This window comes from Falco punctatus, assembly GCF_963210335.1.
Source record: "Falco punctatus genome assembly, chromosome: 12".
Taxonomy (NCBI): Eukaryota; Metazoa; Chordata; class Aves; order Falconiformes; family Falconidae; genus Falco; species Falco punctatus.
The window spans coordinates 25,572,457-25,596,723 of record NC_137592.1 but is presented as its reverse complement, the minus strand read 5'-3'; the positions used below and the strand labels follow the sequence as shown (position 1 = coordinate 25,596,723).

The following is a 24,267-nucleotide window of genomic DNA, read 5'->3' as shown; positions in this document are numbered from 1 at the left end:
GTTAACTTGTATCTGTTTAAAAAAAAAAGTTGCAATGATTTAGAATTGATAAATAAATAAATAAATAAATAAAAGCACATTGATTGCATTGTATTAGGCATATGTAGCAAAACTAGTACTTCAGTTAGATTTCATTTGGTTTGACATTGTTCTGGATGATGGTTTCAAACCTGATTGCTTTCTGTGATGAAACGACTAGATACGCAGATCAAAGGAGAACAGTGGATGCTGGCTGAGCTTTAGCAATGCTTTCAATACAATCTCCCAGAGAATCTTTTTAGCTGAGTTGGTAAATTATAGTCTAGATGTGCAGACTAATAGAAGTCTGGAGTATCAGGTTCAAAGGGTAGCAATGAATGATTTGTATGCTAACTGGAACCTGGGTACAAATGTATTTCCTCAGGTGCTATCTGGGGACCTGTTTTGTATAATACCTTCATCAGTGGCCTGGGAGGTGGTGATGGAATGCGCTCCCATCAAGACCATGGACAACACCAAACTAAGGGTGCCACCAATACAGTTGAGGGCTATCAGAGTGGTGTAGATAGGCTAGAGGAATGGCCTGACAGAACCTCACAAAATGGACAAAATCACCTGACACAGATTAACCCTGGAACAAAGCAGGCTGGAGGCTGACAGGCTGGGTGGTAGCTCTGCAGAAGAGAACCTGGGGGTCCTGGTGGGCGACGAGCTAAACATGAGTCAGCAATGTGCCCTAGAAGTGATGAAAGCTAAAGAGAAAAACAGCTTTTCTGTTTTGTAAATATGTGCTACCTTCAGAAGAGATTGAAACGATCGAACAGGAAAAGGCCTTTCTCATTTTGCTGGCAGCCTGCTTTGGAGATCAGCTAACACTAGAAAAACTACTCAGCTCCTATCCAGTCTCCACAAACACTCTCACTAATGGATAAAACTGGAACAACAGCTTTTAGGCTAATACCTATTGCTATTTTTCCTGTCTGTATTTATTCATATATGATAGCATCTTCTTTGTGTGTCATGTTTTTCTTCATCTTTCAATGGCACTTTTCCCCCTGTGTATATCCACCGGTTCTTTGATACAGTTCAGGAACAGCATCAACAACACAGGTTAGTCACTCGGGGGCCACAGATTTGTTTTGGCATTGACATGAAGCTAGTTCTGTCAAACTGTTGCTGATTAAGAAACTCTGGGGGAGCAGAACAGCTGATATTTATAGCCAGACATTGTTTCAGACTCAACAGTGTTCAGAAAAATGAAACGGATTACTTGTATTAGCACAAATTTAAGCAGTAGATTGTTGAACACTTCAAAACCTAAAATCATGCAGTCTTGGTTCTGATATGAATACCAGTTATATATACTAAACGTAACAGCTTGTGCAAACATATTCTATGGCAGTACATAAGCAAAAGTTTATTTCATTTTTCAGCTGGATAACATCCAAACAAAATTCTACACTCAGTTGTCCATGTTGAGGAAAGAGTTTAGCCTTAGACTTCCTTTAACATCTATGTCTTTAATGTCTATGCAGAACTTTCAATGTATAGCTGAGTACTATTATATCTTATAAATGAACAGGAACTAGGAATTTTTACAATGCTTTATATGCTAATTTATTCATTGACAGCAATATAAGTTATACTGTAAACTTTTCCATACTTCTCTTAAGGACTTTGGATTTGACCTGCAGTGTGGAAATTCTTTAAACAGCAACACATTTTGGTCTTCCTCCTGCCAAAGGCTTGGGCATCTGCAAAAACTACAAATCATGCCAAACTCTTTGAGTGATATATGGAGGACCACAATCCACTAGGAAATAAGCTAAGACCAACTCATTCATTTCATTTAGGTCCTTCAGTGGGATTTGAACCATCCAGCCCACAAACCATGTCTCATGAGATTGCAGTATACATCCAGCCCACAGTAATAATGATTCATATACATATATGTGTATATGCTTTATTGCTACCTTTAGCTGGATTAAAAGCAATATATCAAATTTTATATTTCTGCTTCTTTTATTGGCTTTCTAGCACTTGATCAGCTGATAGAGGCGATAATGAAATGTTTTTTTATAAACTGGAGTTTGTAAGTCCTGTCCTGAGAATGTAATATTTCAAAAAATAGCCTAAGCTTTGGGGAAAAAACCAATTACAGAAACAGCATTAAAAATGCCAAGCACTGGGCAGAAGCAATTCTGGATCAGTTTAAAAAAGTGATTGATGAAACTCTAATCTGAGCTGAAGGAACAGTTTCACGACAAGCTGTGACCATTCCACACACTTCATTAGCTGCCATAATTAGCCTGGTGTTTCAATTTGTTAGAACTGGTGGGGACAATTTTACTCAGAATGCAAACATCAAAAAACAGGGTGCCTCAGACTTCAGAAGAGGCTGATGAGAAGCTTTTCTAGTCTCTGTTAACTAAAAGATTAATTACAGCTGATGGGAGGCTGTACTCTGATTGTCACTCTGTCTATGTGCATTACTTTTAGCATTAGAAGAAAGACATGGTTGACACTACACTGCTCAATCAAGCAGCTTCGCATTAGTGTACAAAGTCAGTTAATATGCAATGTTTGTATTGTTTCTCTTTTTCTCTTTCTTCCCCCCACCCCCCATGTCTGAGACTCTGATATCTAACAAGTTATACTTTAAAAAGAGGGTTATTCAGTTGCTAATGATCAGCACTTACCACTTAGGCTGTCATTCCTTTATACAACTACAGGTGAGAGATCCTAACTGTCTCAAAGCTACTGGCTGGGAATATTATTGGTTCCTATTATCGCAGTCAAAATGTAAATTCCTACTCCAACAGTCTCATTATGGAAAACAAAACCAATACAGTTGTGAAACAGATACTGTGTGCATCACAGCCCTTATATCTTATCCCCTTTACTTTAGGTGTTATTACCTATGTACATTAACTCAAAGCTTGTAAGGTTATTTAAATGGAAGTGAAGTCTGAATTTGAAGTGGAAAGGTTATTCCTGAATAATTCCATAACTCTCATTCTAGAATATTAACACATGGTAATACACCTACTCATAAATAACTCCTTATGTGGATATGCCTTTCAGTTTCCCTACATATTTTATGCTGAGATCAACAAAAACTGTAAGAGAAGAAAGAATATAGTTTCTTATCTCTATCATGGTGGAACATCCTTTTAACCTGAGTTTATAAAGGGCATGTTGAAACCAACTCATTCATTGCATTAAATGAATAAACACTGAAGTGTATTGCAAAGTGAATATCATAGTACTATTTAAAATGGAGTAGTTGAGTTCAGAGTTGATTCATGATATAAATTTTAAAGAAAGAAGCAGTAGCTGCTCACATCAAGCCATTAAGAGAACAAGCACTCTGTATTACTTACAGTCTCTCATTCACTCCACATAAGTGCACAAAGCTATCTTTTACTGTAATTTTTCCTATTCAGGGAATGTAGATTACTCTAAAATCCACTTTACTGCACTGAATTCCTACTGCTCAGAGAATAATCTACTTTTGCTTTCTGGAGAGATCATCGAAACAACAAAAACTTGCAGCGTTTCTCTCAGCTTGAGCAGATACCTGGCATAACCTCTTAGAATCCATCCAGAACAGCTATAGGTATTAATAGCACTACAAATTATAGAACTGTTCAACTGTAATGGGTCAGTGTAACAAAACATGTCATTCAGGCATTATTTTAAGATGTAGCATTCTGTAGTCTTAAGCGTATCGGTCACAAGAAGAGACCGGCAACGTGTATTAAAACATGAGATTTAAAAATGTCTGTTTTTCTGTGAAAATGGGTAACACCATTTTTCCTAGAACATTGTTTCTAAATAACATTTATGTACATATTGATTATACGCACTATGAGCCAGATCCTTACCTGACACAGATTAGCCTAGCTCAATGGATATATCTCAGTTATGCTAGGCACTGAGGATCAGTTCTTATACCTGCATTTTTCAACTGTTATATGGACAACATATTTCTTAGAGGATGGTGAAAAGCTTTCTGTTACTTTCATTTCAACTCTATTTAATCAGCACAAACATGGTCTAGGTGAGTACTATCAAATAAGTAGTTTGCTTTTGCAGATATGTTCCATAAAGGATTTTAAGTGACTTCAAAATATAGCCTTTTTAATTCAATATTATGGCAAACTGAATTGGGCTGAAATACATTATGTTTGGCAGATTTATAAACAAATCAATTCCAAGAATGCTGAACAGCCCATCCAAAACCATCATCAAAAGGCAAGGCCAAGCACTTCCCAGTTTAGTGCAAGAATTTTCCATTCCAACAAAATAATTTCCAAACAGTGAAAAACTAAAACCAATATAAACAAAACAAATTAGGTATAACTTCAAACTCTACTGTTTCCTGCTCAGCTGGGTTTTTTTATATTTTTTTTTCATTAAAAGCTGTGCCACAAGTTACTGTAATGTACTCTAAGCATGTGCTAAAGGAATTGGTCAAGATAGTTTATTTCTAAAGTGCTTGTGATTAAACATGAGGCTTTAAAATGTTTAAGCAATGTGTACAATGGGAATTATTTAGAACGTTAAAACATGCATGTATCTCCCTCAAAGAAACATTGGTTAAAGTTAGCTCTTACTAAAAAACAAGATTTTCTTGTATGCCACTAGCATACAAGTTACATTATTAAATGAGGAAGGTAGGCAAAGCAAGACATTTATCATCCAACAGACAAATGACACAGGATTGCTAGTTAGACAGTATAATAAGTACCATCTAATTTTCTCTTTCGAATCAATTTATTCTTCAAAGCCTTGGATCATCATCAAGGGACTGCATTTTCCCGTTGAGAAATTACAGAACTGAAAATCACGTTTTATAAGATATTCAACTAGTTGCCGACAAACCCTTACAAATAACCACTAGAATGGATTTGATTAGACAAGTCATGACAGTATCTTTTCTTATGCAAATAACTGAATGGTTTGACTCTTCCCAGTCACTACTTTGTAGCATTCTTTCAAAATCAGACCCGTAACTCACCAGTAACCTTCACCAGAAAGTTTTTTCAGCCTTCCTTTTCAGCCTTCCAGTTACCCACAGACTTTTCTGCACTTAGTTAAAGCCAGGGATACATTTTGTATGTTTTACCTTGCTTCACAGCGTTTACCTTCCTTCTACATCTAAGAAAATAATTTGAAAGATTCCTGATAGTTCATAATCATCAGCATTGCATATATCAATAGTAGCATTTTTCAAAGGCAGCCCAGCAGTGGTGACCTTAAGGATTTTCTCAAAGGAAACAATCTACAGTTCAAGAACTTTTCCAGTGGGAGCACTGACAGCAATCTTCACAACAAAACGTATTTCTGTAAATACGATACAGTCATTCCGTAAGGAATCTGGAAAGATCATTATGTCAACTGTCAAAAGCTGAAAGTGTCATTTACTTTCCTGGAAGACTGAATGGGTGCATCTTACAATGAGAGATATATCATTCTAGTCCTGTGGATGAGAGGTAACGTCTGCCTTTTTAAATACATTTCTCCTGCATTTTTTAATATATTTCCTTCTCAACAGTATGTTATGACATTTATGTCCTGGTTTCAGCTGGGATAGAGTTAATTTTCTTCTTAGTTGCTGGTGCAGTGCTGTGTTTTGGGTTTGGTGGGAGAATAATGTTGGTAACACACTGATGTTTTCAGTCCTTGCTAAGTAGTGTTTATACTGTCAAGGGCTCTTTGGTTTCTTGGGCCCTACCAGTGAGCAGGCTGGAGAGACACTGGAAACTAGGAGGGGACACAGCCAGGACAGCTGACCCGAACTGGCCAGAGGGGATATTCCATACCATAAAATGCCATGCTCAGTATATAAACTGGGGGAAGAAGAAGGAACGGGGGGACATTCGGCTTTATAGCATTTGTCTTCTTGAGTAACCATTATGCGTGATGGAGCCCTGCTTCCCTGGAGATGGCTGAACACCTGCCTGCCCATGGGAAGTAGTGAATTAATTCCTTATTTCGCTTTGCTAGTATGCGTGGCTTTTGCTTTACTTATTAAATTGTTCTTATCTCAACCCTCGAATTTTGCATTTACATCCTTTCCGATTCTCCGCCGCAGCCCTCTGGGTGAGGGGGAGTGAGTGAACGGCTGCGTGGTGCTTGGTTGCTAGCCAGGGTTAAACCACGACAATTTAATAAAAAAAAAAAAGTATAAAATTCAGAAGTAAAAGTTGCAAAAGTGACTTTAAGCCATGTCTTGTTACCCAGCTTCAGAGACCATTTGCTTATTAAGCTGCTTTATGATATTAAGGTGGACAACACTGCTCTTTTTTTGTACTATCTAACCAGGTAGCCAAACACCTGGGCTCCAAGGAGCTCACAGTTCTTAAGTGTAATGTTGCTGTGGGAATTGCCTTAAGTGGAGGCAGGGAATTACTCAAGTTGATCTTCACATGAAGACACAGTAGTCTTTTGACTCACAATGAGTGTTCTGAGTGCAGAAAATATATGCTACAAAGGACAGGCTTTCCATTAATAGTATAGGATGTAGTGCTGTAGGACCAGATCCTTGGGTTTCAATTATTTGGTTTGTTGCAGGACTCAGGATAGGAAGAAAAGTGACAGAAAGCAGCCTTACCTTGGAAACAGATAGTGGATAACTCAAACTAAGGGTCCATTTGGAGCGTCTGAATAGATACATCAAGTCATACCAGCAGTAATAATCACACAGGAGCCATGTCATCGGCCGGGGATTGCTGGAGTGCAGCACACTTTGGCAACAACCTTTATTATCCCTGACATGGCTCATGAGGAAACCAGTAGTGTAACAAGCAAACTCTTACAGATCATCTAATAATTCCCCTACAACAGAGTCACTTCTGGCTGCCTCATTATGTCAGCTCTGCATTGCCTAGGAAAACACATTGCAGTTGGATTGGGGAGCTAAGAACCTGGTACTCAAAATACGTGCTAGCTCTTCTCCTTGTATATTAATGACTCCTGTCACAAGGCACACAACTAAATATGGCCTTGAAAGCTTTAAAACATGTCATAAAGTTGATAGTACAGATGCAGGTTCATTGCCTAATATCACACTGTATAAGAAAACATGCTTGTTTAATCTTTTTTTCCTAATTTGAATGAAAAGAAAAGAAGCAAAATCCTTTTTTAAAAAGTCCTAGAGTCCCAATCAGAGAGAGAAAAAGTTTAAAGCTTCACACATACATCATACCTATCCCAAGTCCAGTCACTGCAAGGCTACGAAAAATGAAGTTAAGGTAAAATTCAAATAAATTTCAGTATATTCAGGCATGGAAAAGCATGAATAGTGTATCAAACAACTCTGCCACATAATGACATGATCCACTAGAGACATGATCACTGTGAGTATGCTGTCGGTCCTACAAGGGTTGAAACTAATTTTCAAACAGAGATCATTTCTCCCCTCCCTGCCCTATTTTTCCCTCACATTAATACTATTAAAAGGTAACTTTTTGCTGTGGAACTGCAGGACACAGTGGTCTTAGAAGAATGCAGAAGAAAATGGGTTGGCCATGGCCATGAAGAAAAGTCACACTCACTTTCTAAGGCACTGACATTTTCAGGCCATATGAGGTTCTCCTTGTGGACCTCTTCCCACATATCTGGTTATTAGAGCCCTACCTGATTACGTGAGTCCACTTGGGCCATAATGTGAGCAACAATGAAAACCACCGAGGCTATTGAATTTTCAGAGGCCACAGACTCTATAAAACAGCGTACCATCCTTGGACACACAGGGGGGACTCTCTTTTTCATCATAGAAAGTCCAAAGTTAGCAAAGTCATGTGAAAGGCATTATGCAGTTGAGACGGTCACAGAGATTTGATCCTTACAATCTTCTTTGTTGTAGAAAGCAAGTCAAAGACCAAGAATTTTTTCCACAGTCTGTTATCTCTCTTATGCCAGATCAGAAATTTCTGCCAGTTCTTGGACAAAAAGCCAGATTTACACCTAGTGTAAATCAATGAAACTTTATATTTTGCATTATACTTACATCATAACATTCTTTGTATAAACTCTGGCTTAAAAAGGTACACACGTTGTTTATCTGTTATACATGTTATGATTTAATTAAATACTTCTGCAACTTCAGTTGAAGGCAATCCCTGTCCAACAAAATCAACTGAAGCTGTCGATGGTGCCTTTATCTACACTGGCTGAAGATGAGCCTGTTATTCTCTGCCTCTGGTGACAAAGATGGAAGTGATATAATGTATATAAGGAACAACTATTGCTGGCTCTAATGGCTATGCAATACAGTGTGAAAATGCCAGTAGTGGTGACTACAGCTACTCCACCAAAACCAGAATTGCATTGGTGGTGAATTACAAGGGCTATTTTTCCTAGCCTAGGCGAGGCCATGCCAATCAGAAATATTTGAATTTGATACTTGATTAATGCTGGCAGTACTCTATAAGTGATTTCCACTTGACAACATCTAACTATTTAATTATTTCCCGTTATTAATGGAATGGAACAATTCAAAACAAACAGCTAGAATAGAATGACTGTTTTGCAGGAAGCTCGTAATAATCAATTCATACATGTAGAAATCTTCCTAAAATTATATCAAGCTGGCCTGTTGAACTTGAAAGGCATATTTTATCCCAATCAATGCATGAAAGTAAAATTATCCATAACTAAGGCATGTTTCTCTGCTGTACAGTTCAGCTGTAATGATCCCCACACACTGCACTTGCACATCAATTATGATAATCATAATCACGGTCGTTAAGCTGAATGTTCATTATTATCAGGATGCTGGTGACAGCAGATTCAATCATCGGGTGCAATGGGCAGGCAGTCACAGTCCCACCCAAGTTTCTGCAGACAGCGTTGTGCCACATTAAATCTATGATGTGTTCCACATCCCACTCCATTCCAAAAGCTGTAGACGGTAAAGGTCAACTTTATGTTCTGTGCAATATGCTTAGGTTCTCCAAATTAATTCTTTGCAGTACTGGGTATTTTTATGCTTTGTAGATAATAAAATTCTGTTTAGGGCCAAAATGCCTGTGCAAATAATGAAACAGTGATGCAGTCGTACTGTAATTCACCTATAATAAGGCATCAGAGGGAAGAATCTATCAGGAAGGAACATCTTAAAATGTCACTTACTGAATTTTGCAAATAAGAAAACATTAAATGCTGTCATTAAAGTCAGTTTTCTAAAATGCATATGCAAACTAATTCCAATACCGATTAAAGGCTGTAAGCTATCATTTCTGCCTCAGTAAATACAAACATATGTGAGTGTTTTGACAACTGAAAGATTATAGTTGGTGTATTTGATCCCTTGACTGTCCAGCTACACTGGAACCTATCATTGTACGTTAAATTCATACTGACTGGTAAGTTTTTTTTATTGATAGTTCTCACATAAATCCTGTCAAAGGCATTCCAAGGTATTTAGACATATGATACTAAACTTAAAATATGTAAGCATTTTTATTTTTGTAGTGATTTACAACTGGGCAAGCTAACTAGATTTAGTTTCGCTAGAGGTATAGTATTTCCACTTCTTGTTTATTTTTAATGAAGAATTAGAATACAATAGTTTTCCCCTTAACTCAGAAACATCTTTGAAACATAAATGGAATGAGATAAAATTTTTCTGATTATAATTAGATGAAAAGAACTATTCACTTTTCCTCACATAGATATGGTAATTATTATGTTTAGAGGAAGTCTATGCTAATACCCTTTCATTTTCCAGAAGAAATATAACAAGGCAATATTTTTCATTGTTGTTCATTTTGCTTCTAAAGTAATTATATAATTTACATACTAATCTTTTTGTGACTTGAATTAAAATGCATACTTCTAAACACATGAAAATACAACTATAGGACATGCTCATGAACATACACAGGGAAAATTTTTTATACATAGCTTTAAAAAAAGCCAGCTAATATCAGCCAATATCAAATAATACCACAGCAACAGAGTGGGGTCACTGATCCACTGACCATGGAACTGACTCCTTGGAAGAACTTACACAGTAGTTTGTCTTACCAACAATGATAAAAGAAACTTCTCTAGTACACACTGTCAGAAGCTGAATATACATCCTGGCAGGGTTATCAGTTATTCAGGTCATAAGAGAAGTTGTATCCACTAAAATATCATCTCACGGGAAACTCAAAGGAGGGCTATGTTTAGCAGACCAAGTGTTAAGCAAAAATTGGAAATTTTTTTGGTAGTATTTCGATACATGCCCTTTAGCCTTGTGATTCATTGAACAGGATAATTTTGTTCATAGCACAGATATATACAGTTTTAATACAGTTTAGAAGTAAGAAAGTGACAGAGAGTTCTTTCAAATTTAATAGTTATGAAAGTATGACCTCACACCTGCCTATAGGACCCTTTTCATAAAAATATAGTGAGGAGGTGGAGGGTTTTTGGCTTGGTTTTTTGTTGTGGTTTTTTTCTGATAATAATGACCCATTAAAGCAGCAGGTAGGTCATAAATAGCTCTTTTCTCCACTTATCTCTCTGTTTGGGTAAGCGGCTCCTAATTGAAGCTTCATATTGATTTAGAATTGGGGTTGGAAGGCTGTATGTCATGTTGGGTTAATGTATACAGCTATTCACCTCCAGAGACTTAGGTTGAAATCTATCCAAGATCACAAGTGAGTTTAGTTGTTTCAGCTAAGCACATAATTTATTTAATACTATATATGTGCAATATGATATACAATATAAATATCTTTACATTGTTTGATGCCATCACCCGAGCCTGAACAAGAACAACTAAGGACTGGAAAAGGAAGAGACTTTACAGGACAAGATGAGTACCACCAATAAGAACTTTTAATTTTTTTTTATATATCATACTTATGCAGCCACTCGCATCCTCCACTCATTGCTTTTGAAAGACAAATTCAGATCTTTTTGTCTGAATGTTGAACTTTGTGCCTTTATTTGCAATAAGATTAATGTATGTTAAAATACCAAAATTTTACTCTGAGCTCACTTGTAAAGCTTAGAGTTCTTGTAAAAAATATTAGTTCTCAAACTAAGACTTCTTGGACCTTGTTATATATTAGAAAGGTTAAGTTACCTTCAGGGAAATAAGTAATGATATTTCAAAAAATCCCAGAATTGTTTAGGTTGGAATAGACCTCTTGAGATCATCTAGTCCAGCACCCATACTCAGCTGGAGTAGGTTTCTCAGGTCCATGTCCACTTGAGGTTTGAAAACCTCTAAGGATGTAGAGCCCACAGCCTCTTTGGGTAACCTGTGCCAGTGTTCCGTCACCCTCACAGCAAAAAAAAAAAAAAAGAGGGTTTTCTCACATTCAGATGGAATTTCAAATTTCACACATTTCCGTTTATGTCTATTGCCTCTTGTCCTGTCACTGAACACTACTGAATCTCAGAGGAGTCTGGCTCCTTCTTCATTCCCTCCTATCAGATGTTTATATACATTGCTACGATGTCCCCTGAGCCTTCTCTTATCCAGACTCAAGGGTTCCAGTTCTCTCAGCCTCTCCTGCTACAAAAGATGCTCCATTCCCTTAACTATCTTCGTGACTCTGTGCTTCACTCTCTACCAAGTCCATTATCTTCCTTGTACCGGGAAATCTTAATATGATTATGATACTTAATGGAAATAGAAGTAATGCAAACATTACACAAACTCATGTTAGAACATGTTCTGAGGAAAATTACCTCTTGTAGCACTACAAAATCAGAAATGTATGAGATGGTCCTGACAAAGCAGGCAGTTTAATGAAACTATCTTGAAATAAAAACAGCTATTCACTTTTTAGAATTTTTCCAAATAATGTAAGCAGTAAAATTCTTTGTTGGTTGTACTCAGGTTTTGCCATAATTTTCTGAAGGTTTATCTTAATGTGCAAGAGTAAATATGAGATCTCTCTTAACTCAGAAAAGGCAATACAGATAGAACTTTGCAAAATTTATATAACCAAAGCTGTACTTCAGCAGGCTTTTAAATCCTTATCTTGTAGGTGGGAGAGGTATTGAATTTCCTTAAATTGAACTTACCAGAAAGAGAGGCGAGGAAATCTGACATCACATCAGCTCTAAGTACGTGATTTTATAACATGCTAGAAAGATTCCCATTGGATTCCATGATCTCTGGATCAGGCCAAAATTCACTTAGTTCTAACACAATAACAATTTAAAAAAACTAAACCGTTCTTTAATTTTTGCAGCGACTTACCTTGTCTGTTACCCACTTCTTAGGCTGTACTTCTCGGAAGTGTTTAATTCCATAAGCTTCTTGGCCATATTTGCCTGACCGGTGAATTGATGGGTCATACTTCTCATTTTTATGATACGAAGAAAACGGCAGAAATCTGAAATTCAGCAATATTTTAATATCAGTTATGCTCTACTCTAAATGCCACAGGATTGATGTAAATCGTAGGTATCAATGCAACAGGAGGTGACATGGACACATGTCCCTGACATGGAAACATGTTCCTGTTATTTTCCACTGCCTTCTTAATGCTCCCCCTCGGTACTGTGAGAGGATTTCTGCAATTTCTCCTACAGCTGCTTTTAAATTAAATTTGGAGCAAAAAGATACAGAGTTTCAACAGGATAAAATGAAGATTTTCTGTATAAAGATATAACTGGGTCCACTTGCATTACTAGACTATTACCTTGGCTGTATTTGCACTACCAGTTGGTGTGATGTGAAGAACGAGCAGGGTTCAGTTTGCTGGGATCTGCACACCGACACTTCAAGCCTCAGGTGGCCCCACACATAAGGACATTGCTCCTTCTAGAGAACTTTGCATCCACTTAACAAATCACGTAAGCCCCAAACGTACAACCTCAACCTGATCGTTCCATCAGGATGGAAACTTTTCAAGCATGCCGGCAGTACAAGCATAACCCAAGGCAAATTTGCATAATAAAGAACGCCCCTGTACCTTAAACTAGGTATGCATCCTTTGGTATTTGCTAATCAAAGCTAAATAAACCATACTCTCTTTTAGCAGAATAGAAACTTACACAAATAGTACTGTCGACTTTCCTATACTGGCAGACCACAAATCAAAGAAGTGATTTATTCTGAATACACAAATTGTGTACTTTACTCTGAAGTTATAATTATGTCCTAATTAGCAATCTTTTGGAGCCTTTTATTTTGCTTTTGGTCATACTGATGCTGGACTCCCTGCTTGTGTACTGCCACTGAACAGTGAAGCTCCAGCTGCCTGCTTTGGGCATGGAAGAGGTTTTCAGATGCATGTCCCTAACTCTCATGGACAGCAACAGGTTTTCTGGGTAGGTTCCATAGTAAACCATATGGAGGAAGGTGAAAAACATCTTATATATAAAGGATCCACAAGAGACCCTGTAACGATGTATTTGTTCCATCTATTTCAGTTTTCAAGAGGGTTATGAGAGCAAAAAAGTACCTTTTAGTATGGGGTAAAAACTTGTGAATTAAGCTTGCTATTGCTGGTATTCTGAAAAAGCAACATGCATTCTTTATTCTACAATTGCAGGAAAAAATATTATACATTAAAATTAGAAAAATGTGCTTCAGAAGTTTAAAACATCATTTTAACTGCCATGACAACAGGTGTAGTTAATTAAAAACTTTCCTAGTTGAAAGCTTTTCAGAATCCAGAGTCCCTAGAAGAGTTAGACAGTTAAACAAGTGTTTGATAAAGACGGGCATCAAAATACCTTTCTTTGTCTCTCAGCTGATACAGATTCGGAAAATTATTTATTTGGACTAACTGATCTATCAGCAACTGTTTGAACGTTTGTTTTCTTAAATTAATTTCCTTTCTTTCCACTTCATAAAAAGAAACTATTTCAGAATCTTGCCAGCTATATCAATTTATTCTATCAAGTACCACAAACAGATGTCATGTAAAGTTAGCGAAAGAAAAACACTGAGTTAGCAGACTTTTAAATTATACAAAGCTATAGTATCATGTGTATACTCATGGGAAAGGACACTCTCACATGACAGATTATGGTACTTGTAATGCTAATTTGCACATGGGATGGACATCACACACACACAAAAATTAATGTGGCCCCAGTGTCCCAGAGAATACATCGAAGGTGCTGTGAGCCGGCTGCTCCACTTGCAGTTTTTATCACTTCTGAATTGCATTTTAATAGTACATTTTTCTTTTGTTCAGACATGAAAGAAAATTGGCTTTCTCAGGGGATTGGATAGCTGAGAAGACAAGGCTAGCAGTTTAGGGATTTGCCCATATATGCATAGAATTCAGTTGAGCCGTAGCATTCATAATTTAATACGAATACTATGTCTATAAAATTTATATACAAAATGGCAAAAAAAAAAAATTGAGGAAAGTAGAAAAGTAAATTATTATAGTTTTCCCTACAAAATTTCCTACATAGACATTTTGATATTAGTGTGGATCAGTTAATCTTTGTCTTTTTAGTAAATGAATACTCAGAGTAATCTATGTTCTACCATGATTCCAAACAAAAAGTGTACATCTGTTGTAACAGTTCAGACACAACAGTATGTTCTACATGTAGTTTAGCACAAATGTGATCTTCAGCATTCTGCTGTGTACCTCTTTTAAGATCATTAACTGAAGTATGTGCCATACAACCTGGAATGTATGTCTATGGCTGAGTAAAAAAATATTAAATCAACTATGAATTTTTGAGGGAGAACACTGAACAATAAAAAATATTAAAATTGAAATGAAAGAACATCGAAAATATAATAGGGATAATGGTATAAAACAGCCTAAAGAAAAAATTTTCTTTTTTTTTTTTTTTCCTTCTGTCTGTAATTCTGCTGTCAGAGCCAGGTGGGCAGATCCTTATAGCAATAGCGATCTAACTACAAGAAAGGATCGTATGCTTGCAAATTCAATGTCTGTTGCAAGCAAGTAAAGTTTTCATTACTGTGTGTGAATAAGTAATTAAAAAGATCATTAAAACAATTTTGTGTTAAGTAGGGTAACCAAATTAATGGGAGTCATACAGAAGTCAGTATACCCCCACAACCGATAATAACATTAAAAAGCAACAGCACTGCAAAACACTTCAGTAATGGTATTGTGTTCTGTATCTCTGTGTATACACCTGACACTGCTTTTCCCCAAATTAATGACAGTATGTGCTCTGAATGTGACAGAAGAGAGCGATGGAAGGAGAAGAAAATTAAATACAGGAAATGGTATGGTACCATTATCAACTGACAGGTTTAGACCTCAATAGGTTTTTTTCCACAAAAAGCTCACTTTCAGGATTCTTACATCTGATTTTCAGGTTTTCCTTGTGATATAAGTGCAAATTCAGAAATTCTTAAAGGTTTTCAGTAAAGATGACGAGACAAAAGTAGGAGGTTCAAAGAACTAAATTCTGTATAGATGTTACAGCGTGCCATAAAACATAGTCAGTGTAAGCTGAGGCTTTCCAAAAGTTGATGATTTAATGGGAGGTGAACTATCCCTATAGAAATATATTTAAAAATAAAAAATTATTTCATTTCACCCACCACAAAAGCCTGAATGAGAGATATGCCAAAGGATACATTCAAGACAGGGAGAAAGAGTTGGAACCAAAAATGTGAAACTATCTCAGGTTCTGCAAATAGTATTACACATAGACAACCCGAGGGAGGACCAGGACCAAAGCTGGCAGCATCGCTGGTAATGAAGGCGAGCTGCACTGTCACCAGGACCACACTATGTTGAAAGTAATTAACGTAAAAATACCTAGAAGCCTTCACTTAGCAGCCAATCCCAGACCTGACAGCTGCTAGCGGTGTGTACTTACATTTCAAAAGATACCCTAGCTCTTTGTTGTTAACAAAAATAAAAGTTGCTTTCTCTCTCCCTTGACTCAATCTATCCTGCATCTCCCTGCTAGTATTAATTTCATCTTTCTAAACCTTCTTTTCCCCACATTTTCATGATCTTTCTTCCTGCATTGCTCACCTACCATCTCCTTCCTCCATTCTGTCTCTTTTATGTAATAGCTCTCACTATCATGACAGGGCATGGAAGAGGCATTTTAGACACTGAAGGCTTTCCAGTTGGATCAACCGAGACAATAGAAGCAGCAGTAGGTACTGGGGGTAACATCTATGGCACTGCGAGAGGAGAGAGCAGCCACACGGACAGGAAGGAGGATTTGTCAGGTCCATCATTTACTGCTGGCCAGCAGCATCCCAATGCTATGTGGTACCCACCAGCAGGACATAGTTCAGAGGCATTAACTTTTTCTTGAATTTAAATGGCAGCAGAAAAGCAGAGTGGTCCTTCAGGACCTGCCCAAGGGGCAAAATCCCCCCAGTGCAAGCATGTAATACTGATATCGGAAATGCTTCAAACTTTACACAGGCTTCTGAGAAAGAACAGGCAGTAGATCTACTGCCAGACTGCTGTACGTGCTGCACTACCAGGGCACAATAAGAAATATTAAACCCAGAGAACTAGAAGGAATATTCTGCTCATACAGTTCTTCAAACGTTGATAATATTTGTATGTACCGTACATTTTTGTAATGTAGTAGTAAAAATACTACCAAAATCTTAACTCTAGATGTGAGTGTTAAATTTTTATCTAAAATGGTTCTAAGCAACAGCAAGTAAATTCCTTGCTGTCTTGATCCAATTCAAATAAAACATTTCAATATCTTTTCGAAGACCATGAACAATTAACTCTGAACAAACTATGCTTCTCTATCCAAAAGCTCTGAATCTTTATCTTTTCTTTTTTTTTCTTTAAATAAAACATGAAATTAATTTTAAGCTTTCAAATTTGGGTTATACCTCAAATAATTTGTTTTTCAGATCCAACTATGTCTATCTTTTCACTCAGGGAACAAAGGAAGAAGCACAATGGTTTTCCACAGCAAAACAACTGCAGCAGGGCACCCATTATTTAGTTCATTATGAATGCATATTAAAATCAAAGTGTTATTTACAAAAATAAAGATAGACTATTTCACTCAACATATCTAGTCAGATTACCATTACCAGAATATTTTTGTCATAAGAAACTTATTTTGGGTGCATTATTACAGATATCGTCTATAATATTTTAAATACATATTTTTTCAATAAGCTATCAATCACTTTTATCCCAATGTCAGTAAATCTAAGAATCCTCTCTCCGTTATTGTTTAACCCCTGTCTGAGATACTGTGAAGTGGCAAAGAAAAGTATAGTTTAGTTCTTGTAGGAAGTAAAAGAGATCTCTTCTGCAGCAAATTCCGGAACTTCTTAATTATACACAGACTTATTATCTGCATCCCCAGTGTTATAAAGTACCAGAACTTCATTAGAAAAATTAAGATGGAAAAATGAAGGCGCTACTTTGTAAATTTCCAGTGGAAATTAGCTGGAAGAAGCAGAGGAATACTGGATCAAAAGAGGGTAATCATGCTTAACTGTGCCCTAGAGCACCCGCATGTATAATACGATTTGCACAGTAACTACCTCTCCTATTACTGCTTGTTTGGAGTATTCTGTGTTAATGGGGTTAGCTAATTTAGTATTTTAACTTAAAAAGACTCTGCTGATTAATAAATGTTGCACACTGTGCTAGTAATTAAAATAAATGGAAGAGTTACAAATAGAAGTTGAATTGTTAAGAAAACATTATCTGAAAATATATGATAATCCCTGTTTATCATAATACAATAACAGTCCGGAAAATATGCAAATGGATGAAGTTGCAAAGCATATGAAAAACTAAGCATGATTTTTAAAAAGTTTTCAGATTTGTTCTACTTGTATGACATAAAATATAGTAGCCATTTTCACTGCAGATAAATCAGAAATACAGTAAAAGTTCTTGTAAATGTAGAAATTAAACGAGTTTTTTAAAAATACTAAATCTAATCAAAGTGGCTTGCTTTTTCAATTTTATTACCATTAATACCAGGCAGCTCATGACACTGATGCTCTCCAAGTATAGAGTTCGTTTAGTTCATCAGCTTCGCTGTGAGCATACCTTTCATGCCCAGCACTGCACAGAACAGAAGCACCTAAGCTGGTTCTAAAGGAAAGCACCAGCTGGCTGAGAATAAGCCCAGGAGGAGCTTGGTGCTGCATTGTTCACATCGCACTGAGAGGCAGGGCGTGCAAACATTGCACTCTGCTGCACACAAGTGAACCAGCGTGCTCAGGACTAGCTTGGCTGCCTCCAGGACAGCACGGAGCACAGACGTAGCCAGAAGCTGAGATGACTTGCCTGATGTCACACCAGAAGATGACAATAAATCAGGAAACCTCAGCCTTATACTATTGCAGGTTTATCCCTATCCTGTCACCATATTGCAACTCACTCTGATGTATGTTGACTTTTATAAAGATGTTTAATAGTAGACTTTGAAGCACGAGGCATGCTATGTGAGACAGATTTCAGCAAAATGAATGAACATAATTTACATCTTTGTTCTTTGGAAAATTATGCCAGCATGCAGCTGCATGCAACTCTGTAAAGAACTTTTCATGCTTAGTGATCTAAATCTGCTGGATCCAGCAGTTGGTGCCTCAAACTAGACACTAGTTTATTAAGTGGCCATCCCGAAGGAGTGCAATTGTCATTCCTCTCCAAGAGGAGGGGGAAATCACTTCATTTGTATGAAAAATAGCACAATAAAGCAGTAACAGCTTCAATTACACGAGAAAAAGGAATCATTCTTATTAGGCTAGATTACCCAGTTGCTCCTTCATTACAAAACAGGAAATTCCAGCAGTTGCTTTAAGTAAGCACAACATTCTCTCTTGCTTTCATTCGTACTGCTTCCACCTGCCCCAAACTCTCCCACAGCTTTTTCAATTATTTTTGCATTTTATCAGAAGTAAAAACTTTCTTAGAGCTTGAAACACTTAAAGAAAACATATTACCCCTTTAAAGATAATCAGAGGTGAGTGGAAATTCTGAATGTTGTTGGAAATTGCAGGTATACAGCAACGATTTTTCTATCTTATGAGATATCACACAATGCTCATTCTAGAAACATTCAGATCAAGGATTCAGTTTTTCATTTTATGCAAACACAAGCTTTCTCAACAAATGCCACACACTTCCATTCTCTCCTTATTTTCTAAAATAGAAGAATAATCAGCATAGGAAGCACTACCAGGAAGAAATACAGTCCCAAAGTACACAATTACATAGAAAAAGACAGAAATTTGTCAATTCATAATAGACACTGCTGAGAAAAAACTACTGTAGAATCTAAGTAACCCTTTGCTGACTCCTCCCTAGAGGCTGACATCCCACGCAGCAGCTGCAGCATTACTAGTGAGTGTTGGTTCTGATGATGACCTGCAACTCTGTCATCACCTTTTCAAGGTTACAGATGTGACCCTTGCACGGTTGGTTGAATATGAAGCACAAACGGAATGATCACAGCCCGAAAAAGTATAATACACTATGCATTTAGCATGCATGAAGCTGAGAATCATTGGTGTTAGGACATTGCTTCTGTGCATTAAGGATGGCACTAAACGCTTCCTTACCCATAAGGTAAATAAAGACCCCTGCTCAATTAATAGCTGTCAAAGTTGGAGACTCCAAATTTAAACTGTATGAGAGCAAAGCTTCACAGTTCACTCACTGAAGAGAGTCAGGGAAATATTTATTACAAGATCTGACCTTCTGAAACTGTTGATACGTGATGTCTGGGGTAAACCTCATCAAATAAAGACCGGGCAATATAGTCATGCCTATAAACGAAGGATATAATCCATTCTTACTTGGAATTCATCAGTCAAAACTTACTCAGTAAAAAGAACACCTTAAATGAGAGGTAGAACATTAATTATTACCTAGTGGGTGTTTTTTTTTCTTTTTAAATTTCACTGGCAGAAGCAAGAAATAAAAGTTAATAACAAAAAAAGGCCCAGATTTAAGCTGAGATGTGAAAGTTAAGCTGCTTCCACTTCACCCCAATAAATGAAAGACTAGAGGGAAATAGAAAACAGAAGTACCTTTCTACTTGCAACTTAACTCAGTTATGTTTATGGAATGAATAGAATAAAAAGTACTATATCTCATTTTTGGCACTGAATGTAAAAATAACATTGCCTAGAAGGGGAAAAGTAACGGAATGAAGAGATTTTTCTTTATTTCAAAACTGGTTTTTAGTAGAATTTCCATTTTAAGCCACTGTTAATATGAAATCAGGGAAAATGTGAAAAAAATGATCCAACAACAAAAACATAAAAGCCAAACCATGAAAATGCAATTCATTCGGGCATTCTTAAGCCCCAGACCTGAAGCTGACACATGGCAACTTGGAACTGATAGAAAATCTTGAAACAGATGAAAGATAGCAAAGCATCGTGTCCCAGTGAATCGGTGGACCACAGGTTGCTCATGAGGAAAAGTGACTCCTTTCTGTCCTGAATTCTGCTGTTAAAGTGTCAAAGGATTGCCAAGAGCAGTGATCTCAGGGGAAAAGTTGACATCCATTTTTTCTAGTTAACTACAAAGTCAGAGCAGGTGATTTAACAGGCTTTTATTATGACTGGACAAAAGAGTTCCGTCATGATAAGAAAAAAATTGAAAATATTTTGGCAAGAGCCTTAAATCTTTCGGGACAGAAGCCTTATATCTTTTGGGATGGATTACATCTGTATTTGGGATCGTATGGAAAAGAACTGGCCTGTCTGACACTATTGCAGATGCTACGGTTTAGGAAACCGAACTGCTTCAAAGATGATTACAGTTTTTGCATCATGTTCTAACAAGTGCAGCATATGCTCCCTCCCCTTCCAAGAGAGCTTTGGTAGTCTACTGGGAGAGAAAGCAAGTCTCATTGGCATGCAGCACCATTTTTTCCTCCCATAGTCTGTCAGCTCCCTGAATACGAACACTCGAGCAGTATTTTTTCCTTGGCAAGGTGCATGTGGCAAAATATGATCTGCATTTGTTTTCTCATTTCCCATTAAACCCATCTATTGCAGCACATATTATTATTATTATTATTACAAGTTCTTCTATAGATTCATAGATATGGATGGCACATGTCACACAATTACAAGATAGGGTCTCTGCCCTGAACAGTTTATAATCTAAGGACACAGAATTTAGAAGTATGTACACAGAATGTTTGCTAGTAAGCTGTCACGTTCGACATTTCATTTTGTCAGGCATGGAAGGTTTCGGAAAGCAACGGAATAAAGAAAACATTCTCATAAAAATATAAGAAAAACCAAAGGACTTACTCATTGTCATGTACACGGTTTCTCCATTCCTCCCTTTTCATTTCCTCTCTGGCCTTCTCTAGTGGTGAACTGATTGATGCTGCCACTCGCAAGGTTGGTTCCAAAGGCTTGTAGCGCTGCCGCAATACTTCAGCAGGATCGCGGAAAGGCCCCTGAAAGGTATAGGATAACATAAGTGTTTTATTGTAGGGTTACAGTTCTTTTCTTTCCTTCTTTTATTCATGACAATTGATGAAAGAGGACACAGAATGTCTGGGAAGCGTAGGAAGAATTTTCTTCCAAAATAATTAAGGCAGTTCATTTTGACAGAGTTAAAGATAACATAAAGGTTGATAAAATGCTCTAAAGCTCCAAAGAGAGAATGAGATATGTGCACTCCAGATTTATTTAACGACTAAAAATGTTTTATTATTTTCAAACGATACATTGTTAGAGCTGATTAGGAAAACTTAGTTTTTCCATAGAAAAAAATATTGGTGAAATAAAATCTGATACACAAGTATTAACTTTATCTAGACGCTGCTGAAGCAGAAAGCTTAAGTTTTTTCCTTTTCAGAGTATAAACAATGTTTTACCTTAACATGCTCTTTTCAATTTAACTATAAAGCTGCCTGGAAAGGAACTTAATACATGAGTTACAATACAATTCTTCTAATACAACTGATACAAATTACTTCTATAATATAGGTGAATAGTCCATTTTTGAAAAGTCTAATTCCACATTAACTTCATTATTCTTAAAAAAAATAAAATATGCAAGCTCATAATTCTTTGACAAGTCTCTCCCTATATACACATATATATCTTTTTCTCCAGAGTAAATTGTTTAATAACTGATCAGATCAGTATCTTCCATTTAACAACACAAATAAATAGCAGCAGGAAGTCCTTCCCTGTGCTGTCAAAGTGACATCTCCTACATCTCACTTTTGGTACTAACCAGCAAGAACTTACACAAAGTATAATTAGTGCCATGTTACGCTCAGGACAGTTCAGTAGCAACTCTGGATTTAGAAGTGTTGCTAATTGATTTTTGTTTTATTTTCATCATTGTTGATCCTGCAATGAACTAGTGAAACCTTCTGAAACTACGAACAAAGAATCCTAATCACAGCCTTTATTCTTAAAAGATATCCTTCTTTAAATAGGTTATCACTAACAAGTCACAGCTGGAGTTACTGCAAGCACTGAGTGAAGACTGTGGGGCTAATAAAAAGAAATGATTCACGCCTCATTTATGTTCACTTATGTTTTACATTAATAGAAACCAATAATAGGAACCAGTTACCATAAAAGTCATGGACCGTAAATAACACAAATGGCAAATAAGTATCATCTAGTACTTTTCACAGCTGGACAGGAGGATTGCTATATTTGAAAGTAGTTAATGGATTTTTATCGGAACTTTACTTTTTAAAGGCACAGCACCATGATTCAGAGATCTTTTTAAAGGTCCTAGTAAGCAAATGAGCATAATATTTGCACTCCTTGCAGATATTTTCTTGCTTCTATTTTCTAAGTCTGCATTAAAAAAAAGTTCATCTAATATGACCATGGTAAGTTTAAAAACAGACTGGAAAGAATTATCACCTGTGAGAGAATAATCGATACTAGAACAGGTCATTAAAACTAGTAGGTAATGTTCAACTAATACATAATCTGGTGATTGAGATATTAAAAAAGTTTAAAATTTATAATAAAGAATGAATATATATTTTTTTGGACGACATTTGCATCAAGTGGATCCATGGAGGAAAGAAGAAAGGAGTGTACTATTATCAAATAATATCAAGATAAATGTTTTGGCTTTTAGAAAACAGTCTGTCAGAATATTGTATTTCTTCTTCGCTGTAAAATATCGACTCATATTCCACCAGGGTAAGGGCCAAATCAGATATCCAAGCAAGGCGTTTTTTCCATCTTTAATTTCTAAGACCTTCTAATGCTTTCTCAATCCATAGTTTAAATGAAATTAATAGAGTCCAGCTATGAGTGGAAGGAGGGAAGGAAAGAGCGTTAACTAAGCAAAGGTCTCTCAAGCCAGGCTGTGTCATCATTAATAGTATATGTGTTAGAATACTAGGATAATTCTAAACATTCCCTGCAGATTTTTCCATTCCTCTGAATCATGTATTTGAAGAAGCTTATCTAGCAATAGGCACCTAAGAAATATATCCAAGATGACAAGGCCTCTAAAAAATCCATTTACCTACTTCCATTTTACAAGTTTAACTTTAAGATTTGTGGAATGTGTGGTAGAACGGTGCTTACAAATGTTTTCAAACTGGCAGTGCCTGAAAGCATTTCAGGCATCCTGCTTCAAAACGGAGATCTTCCTGAGGAAGTTAGGCTAGGGCAGGAAGGGAGGGAGTCAACCAAGAGCTTGCACCCTGAAAGCAACTCACACAGCCCTATGGTCTATGTTTGGGATTTGTACTGGGTAGCATAAATCTTCTTACTACTGATTGGACTCCCAAATAAAGGTTAGTAGATCAGCATTCTTACTACTTTAGCATAAAATCAGAAACTCATGATAGAGATTATGATCTACATGAAATTACACAATCTTCACTGCCCCCATTCCAGAACAGCTAACAGCATGCAAAAAATCCCCTAAAAATGGCAATGTCCTTTCTGTTATTAATGCCTTTTAATGAATAGATGACTAATTTTAGCATTATCTGTGTTACCATCAAACTGTAATTCTAGTTAACTCAGTAATAAAAATGATAGATCTAACTGATGCATAAGTATCATTAAAACTTTTCTTTTAAATGCTCTGTCTTACACACACAGTGCTTACCTATAAAATGCTAAATACCCATTTTCCTAAGAGAAGCTGAAAGATGGTTAATTTCTGTTCCTTCGAACATATATAATTGACATGTTCATATAAAATATCTAACTCTATGGGCAATACAAACTTTAGATACCTGAAAGAACAGTGAAGTAACAAGTGACTCACAGTGACTCTAGGTACTAGGCAAAGAAGCTTGGTGCCAAAAAGTGTTACCACAGACAAGTAGGACACAAGTATATCTAGTAATTAAATTCCTTATTGTCACACCAGACAACTTGCAGGATGA

General features: G+C 36.6%; 1 protein-coding gene across 3 annotated transcripts in view; it reads right to left on the bottom strand.

Moving 5' to 3' along the window:
• SPATA17 (spermatogenesis associated 17) overlaps positions 1-24,267 on the bottom strand; it is a 105,091-nt gene that overhangs the window by 24,377 nt on the left and 56,447 nt on the right. For all 3 annotated transcript variants that reach the window (XM_080408490.1, XM_080408491.1, XM_080408489.1), the window contains 2 exons: positions 21,182-21,333; positions 12,197-12,332 (listed from right to left, as the gene is read on the bottom strand). In XM_080408490.1, coding sequence (XP_080264616.1) covers positions 12,197-12,332; positions 21,182-21,333 — 288 coding nt within the window. The remainder of the gene's footprint in view (positions 1-12,196; positions 12,333-21,181; positions 21,334-24,267) is intronic.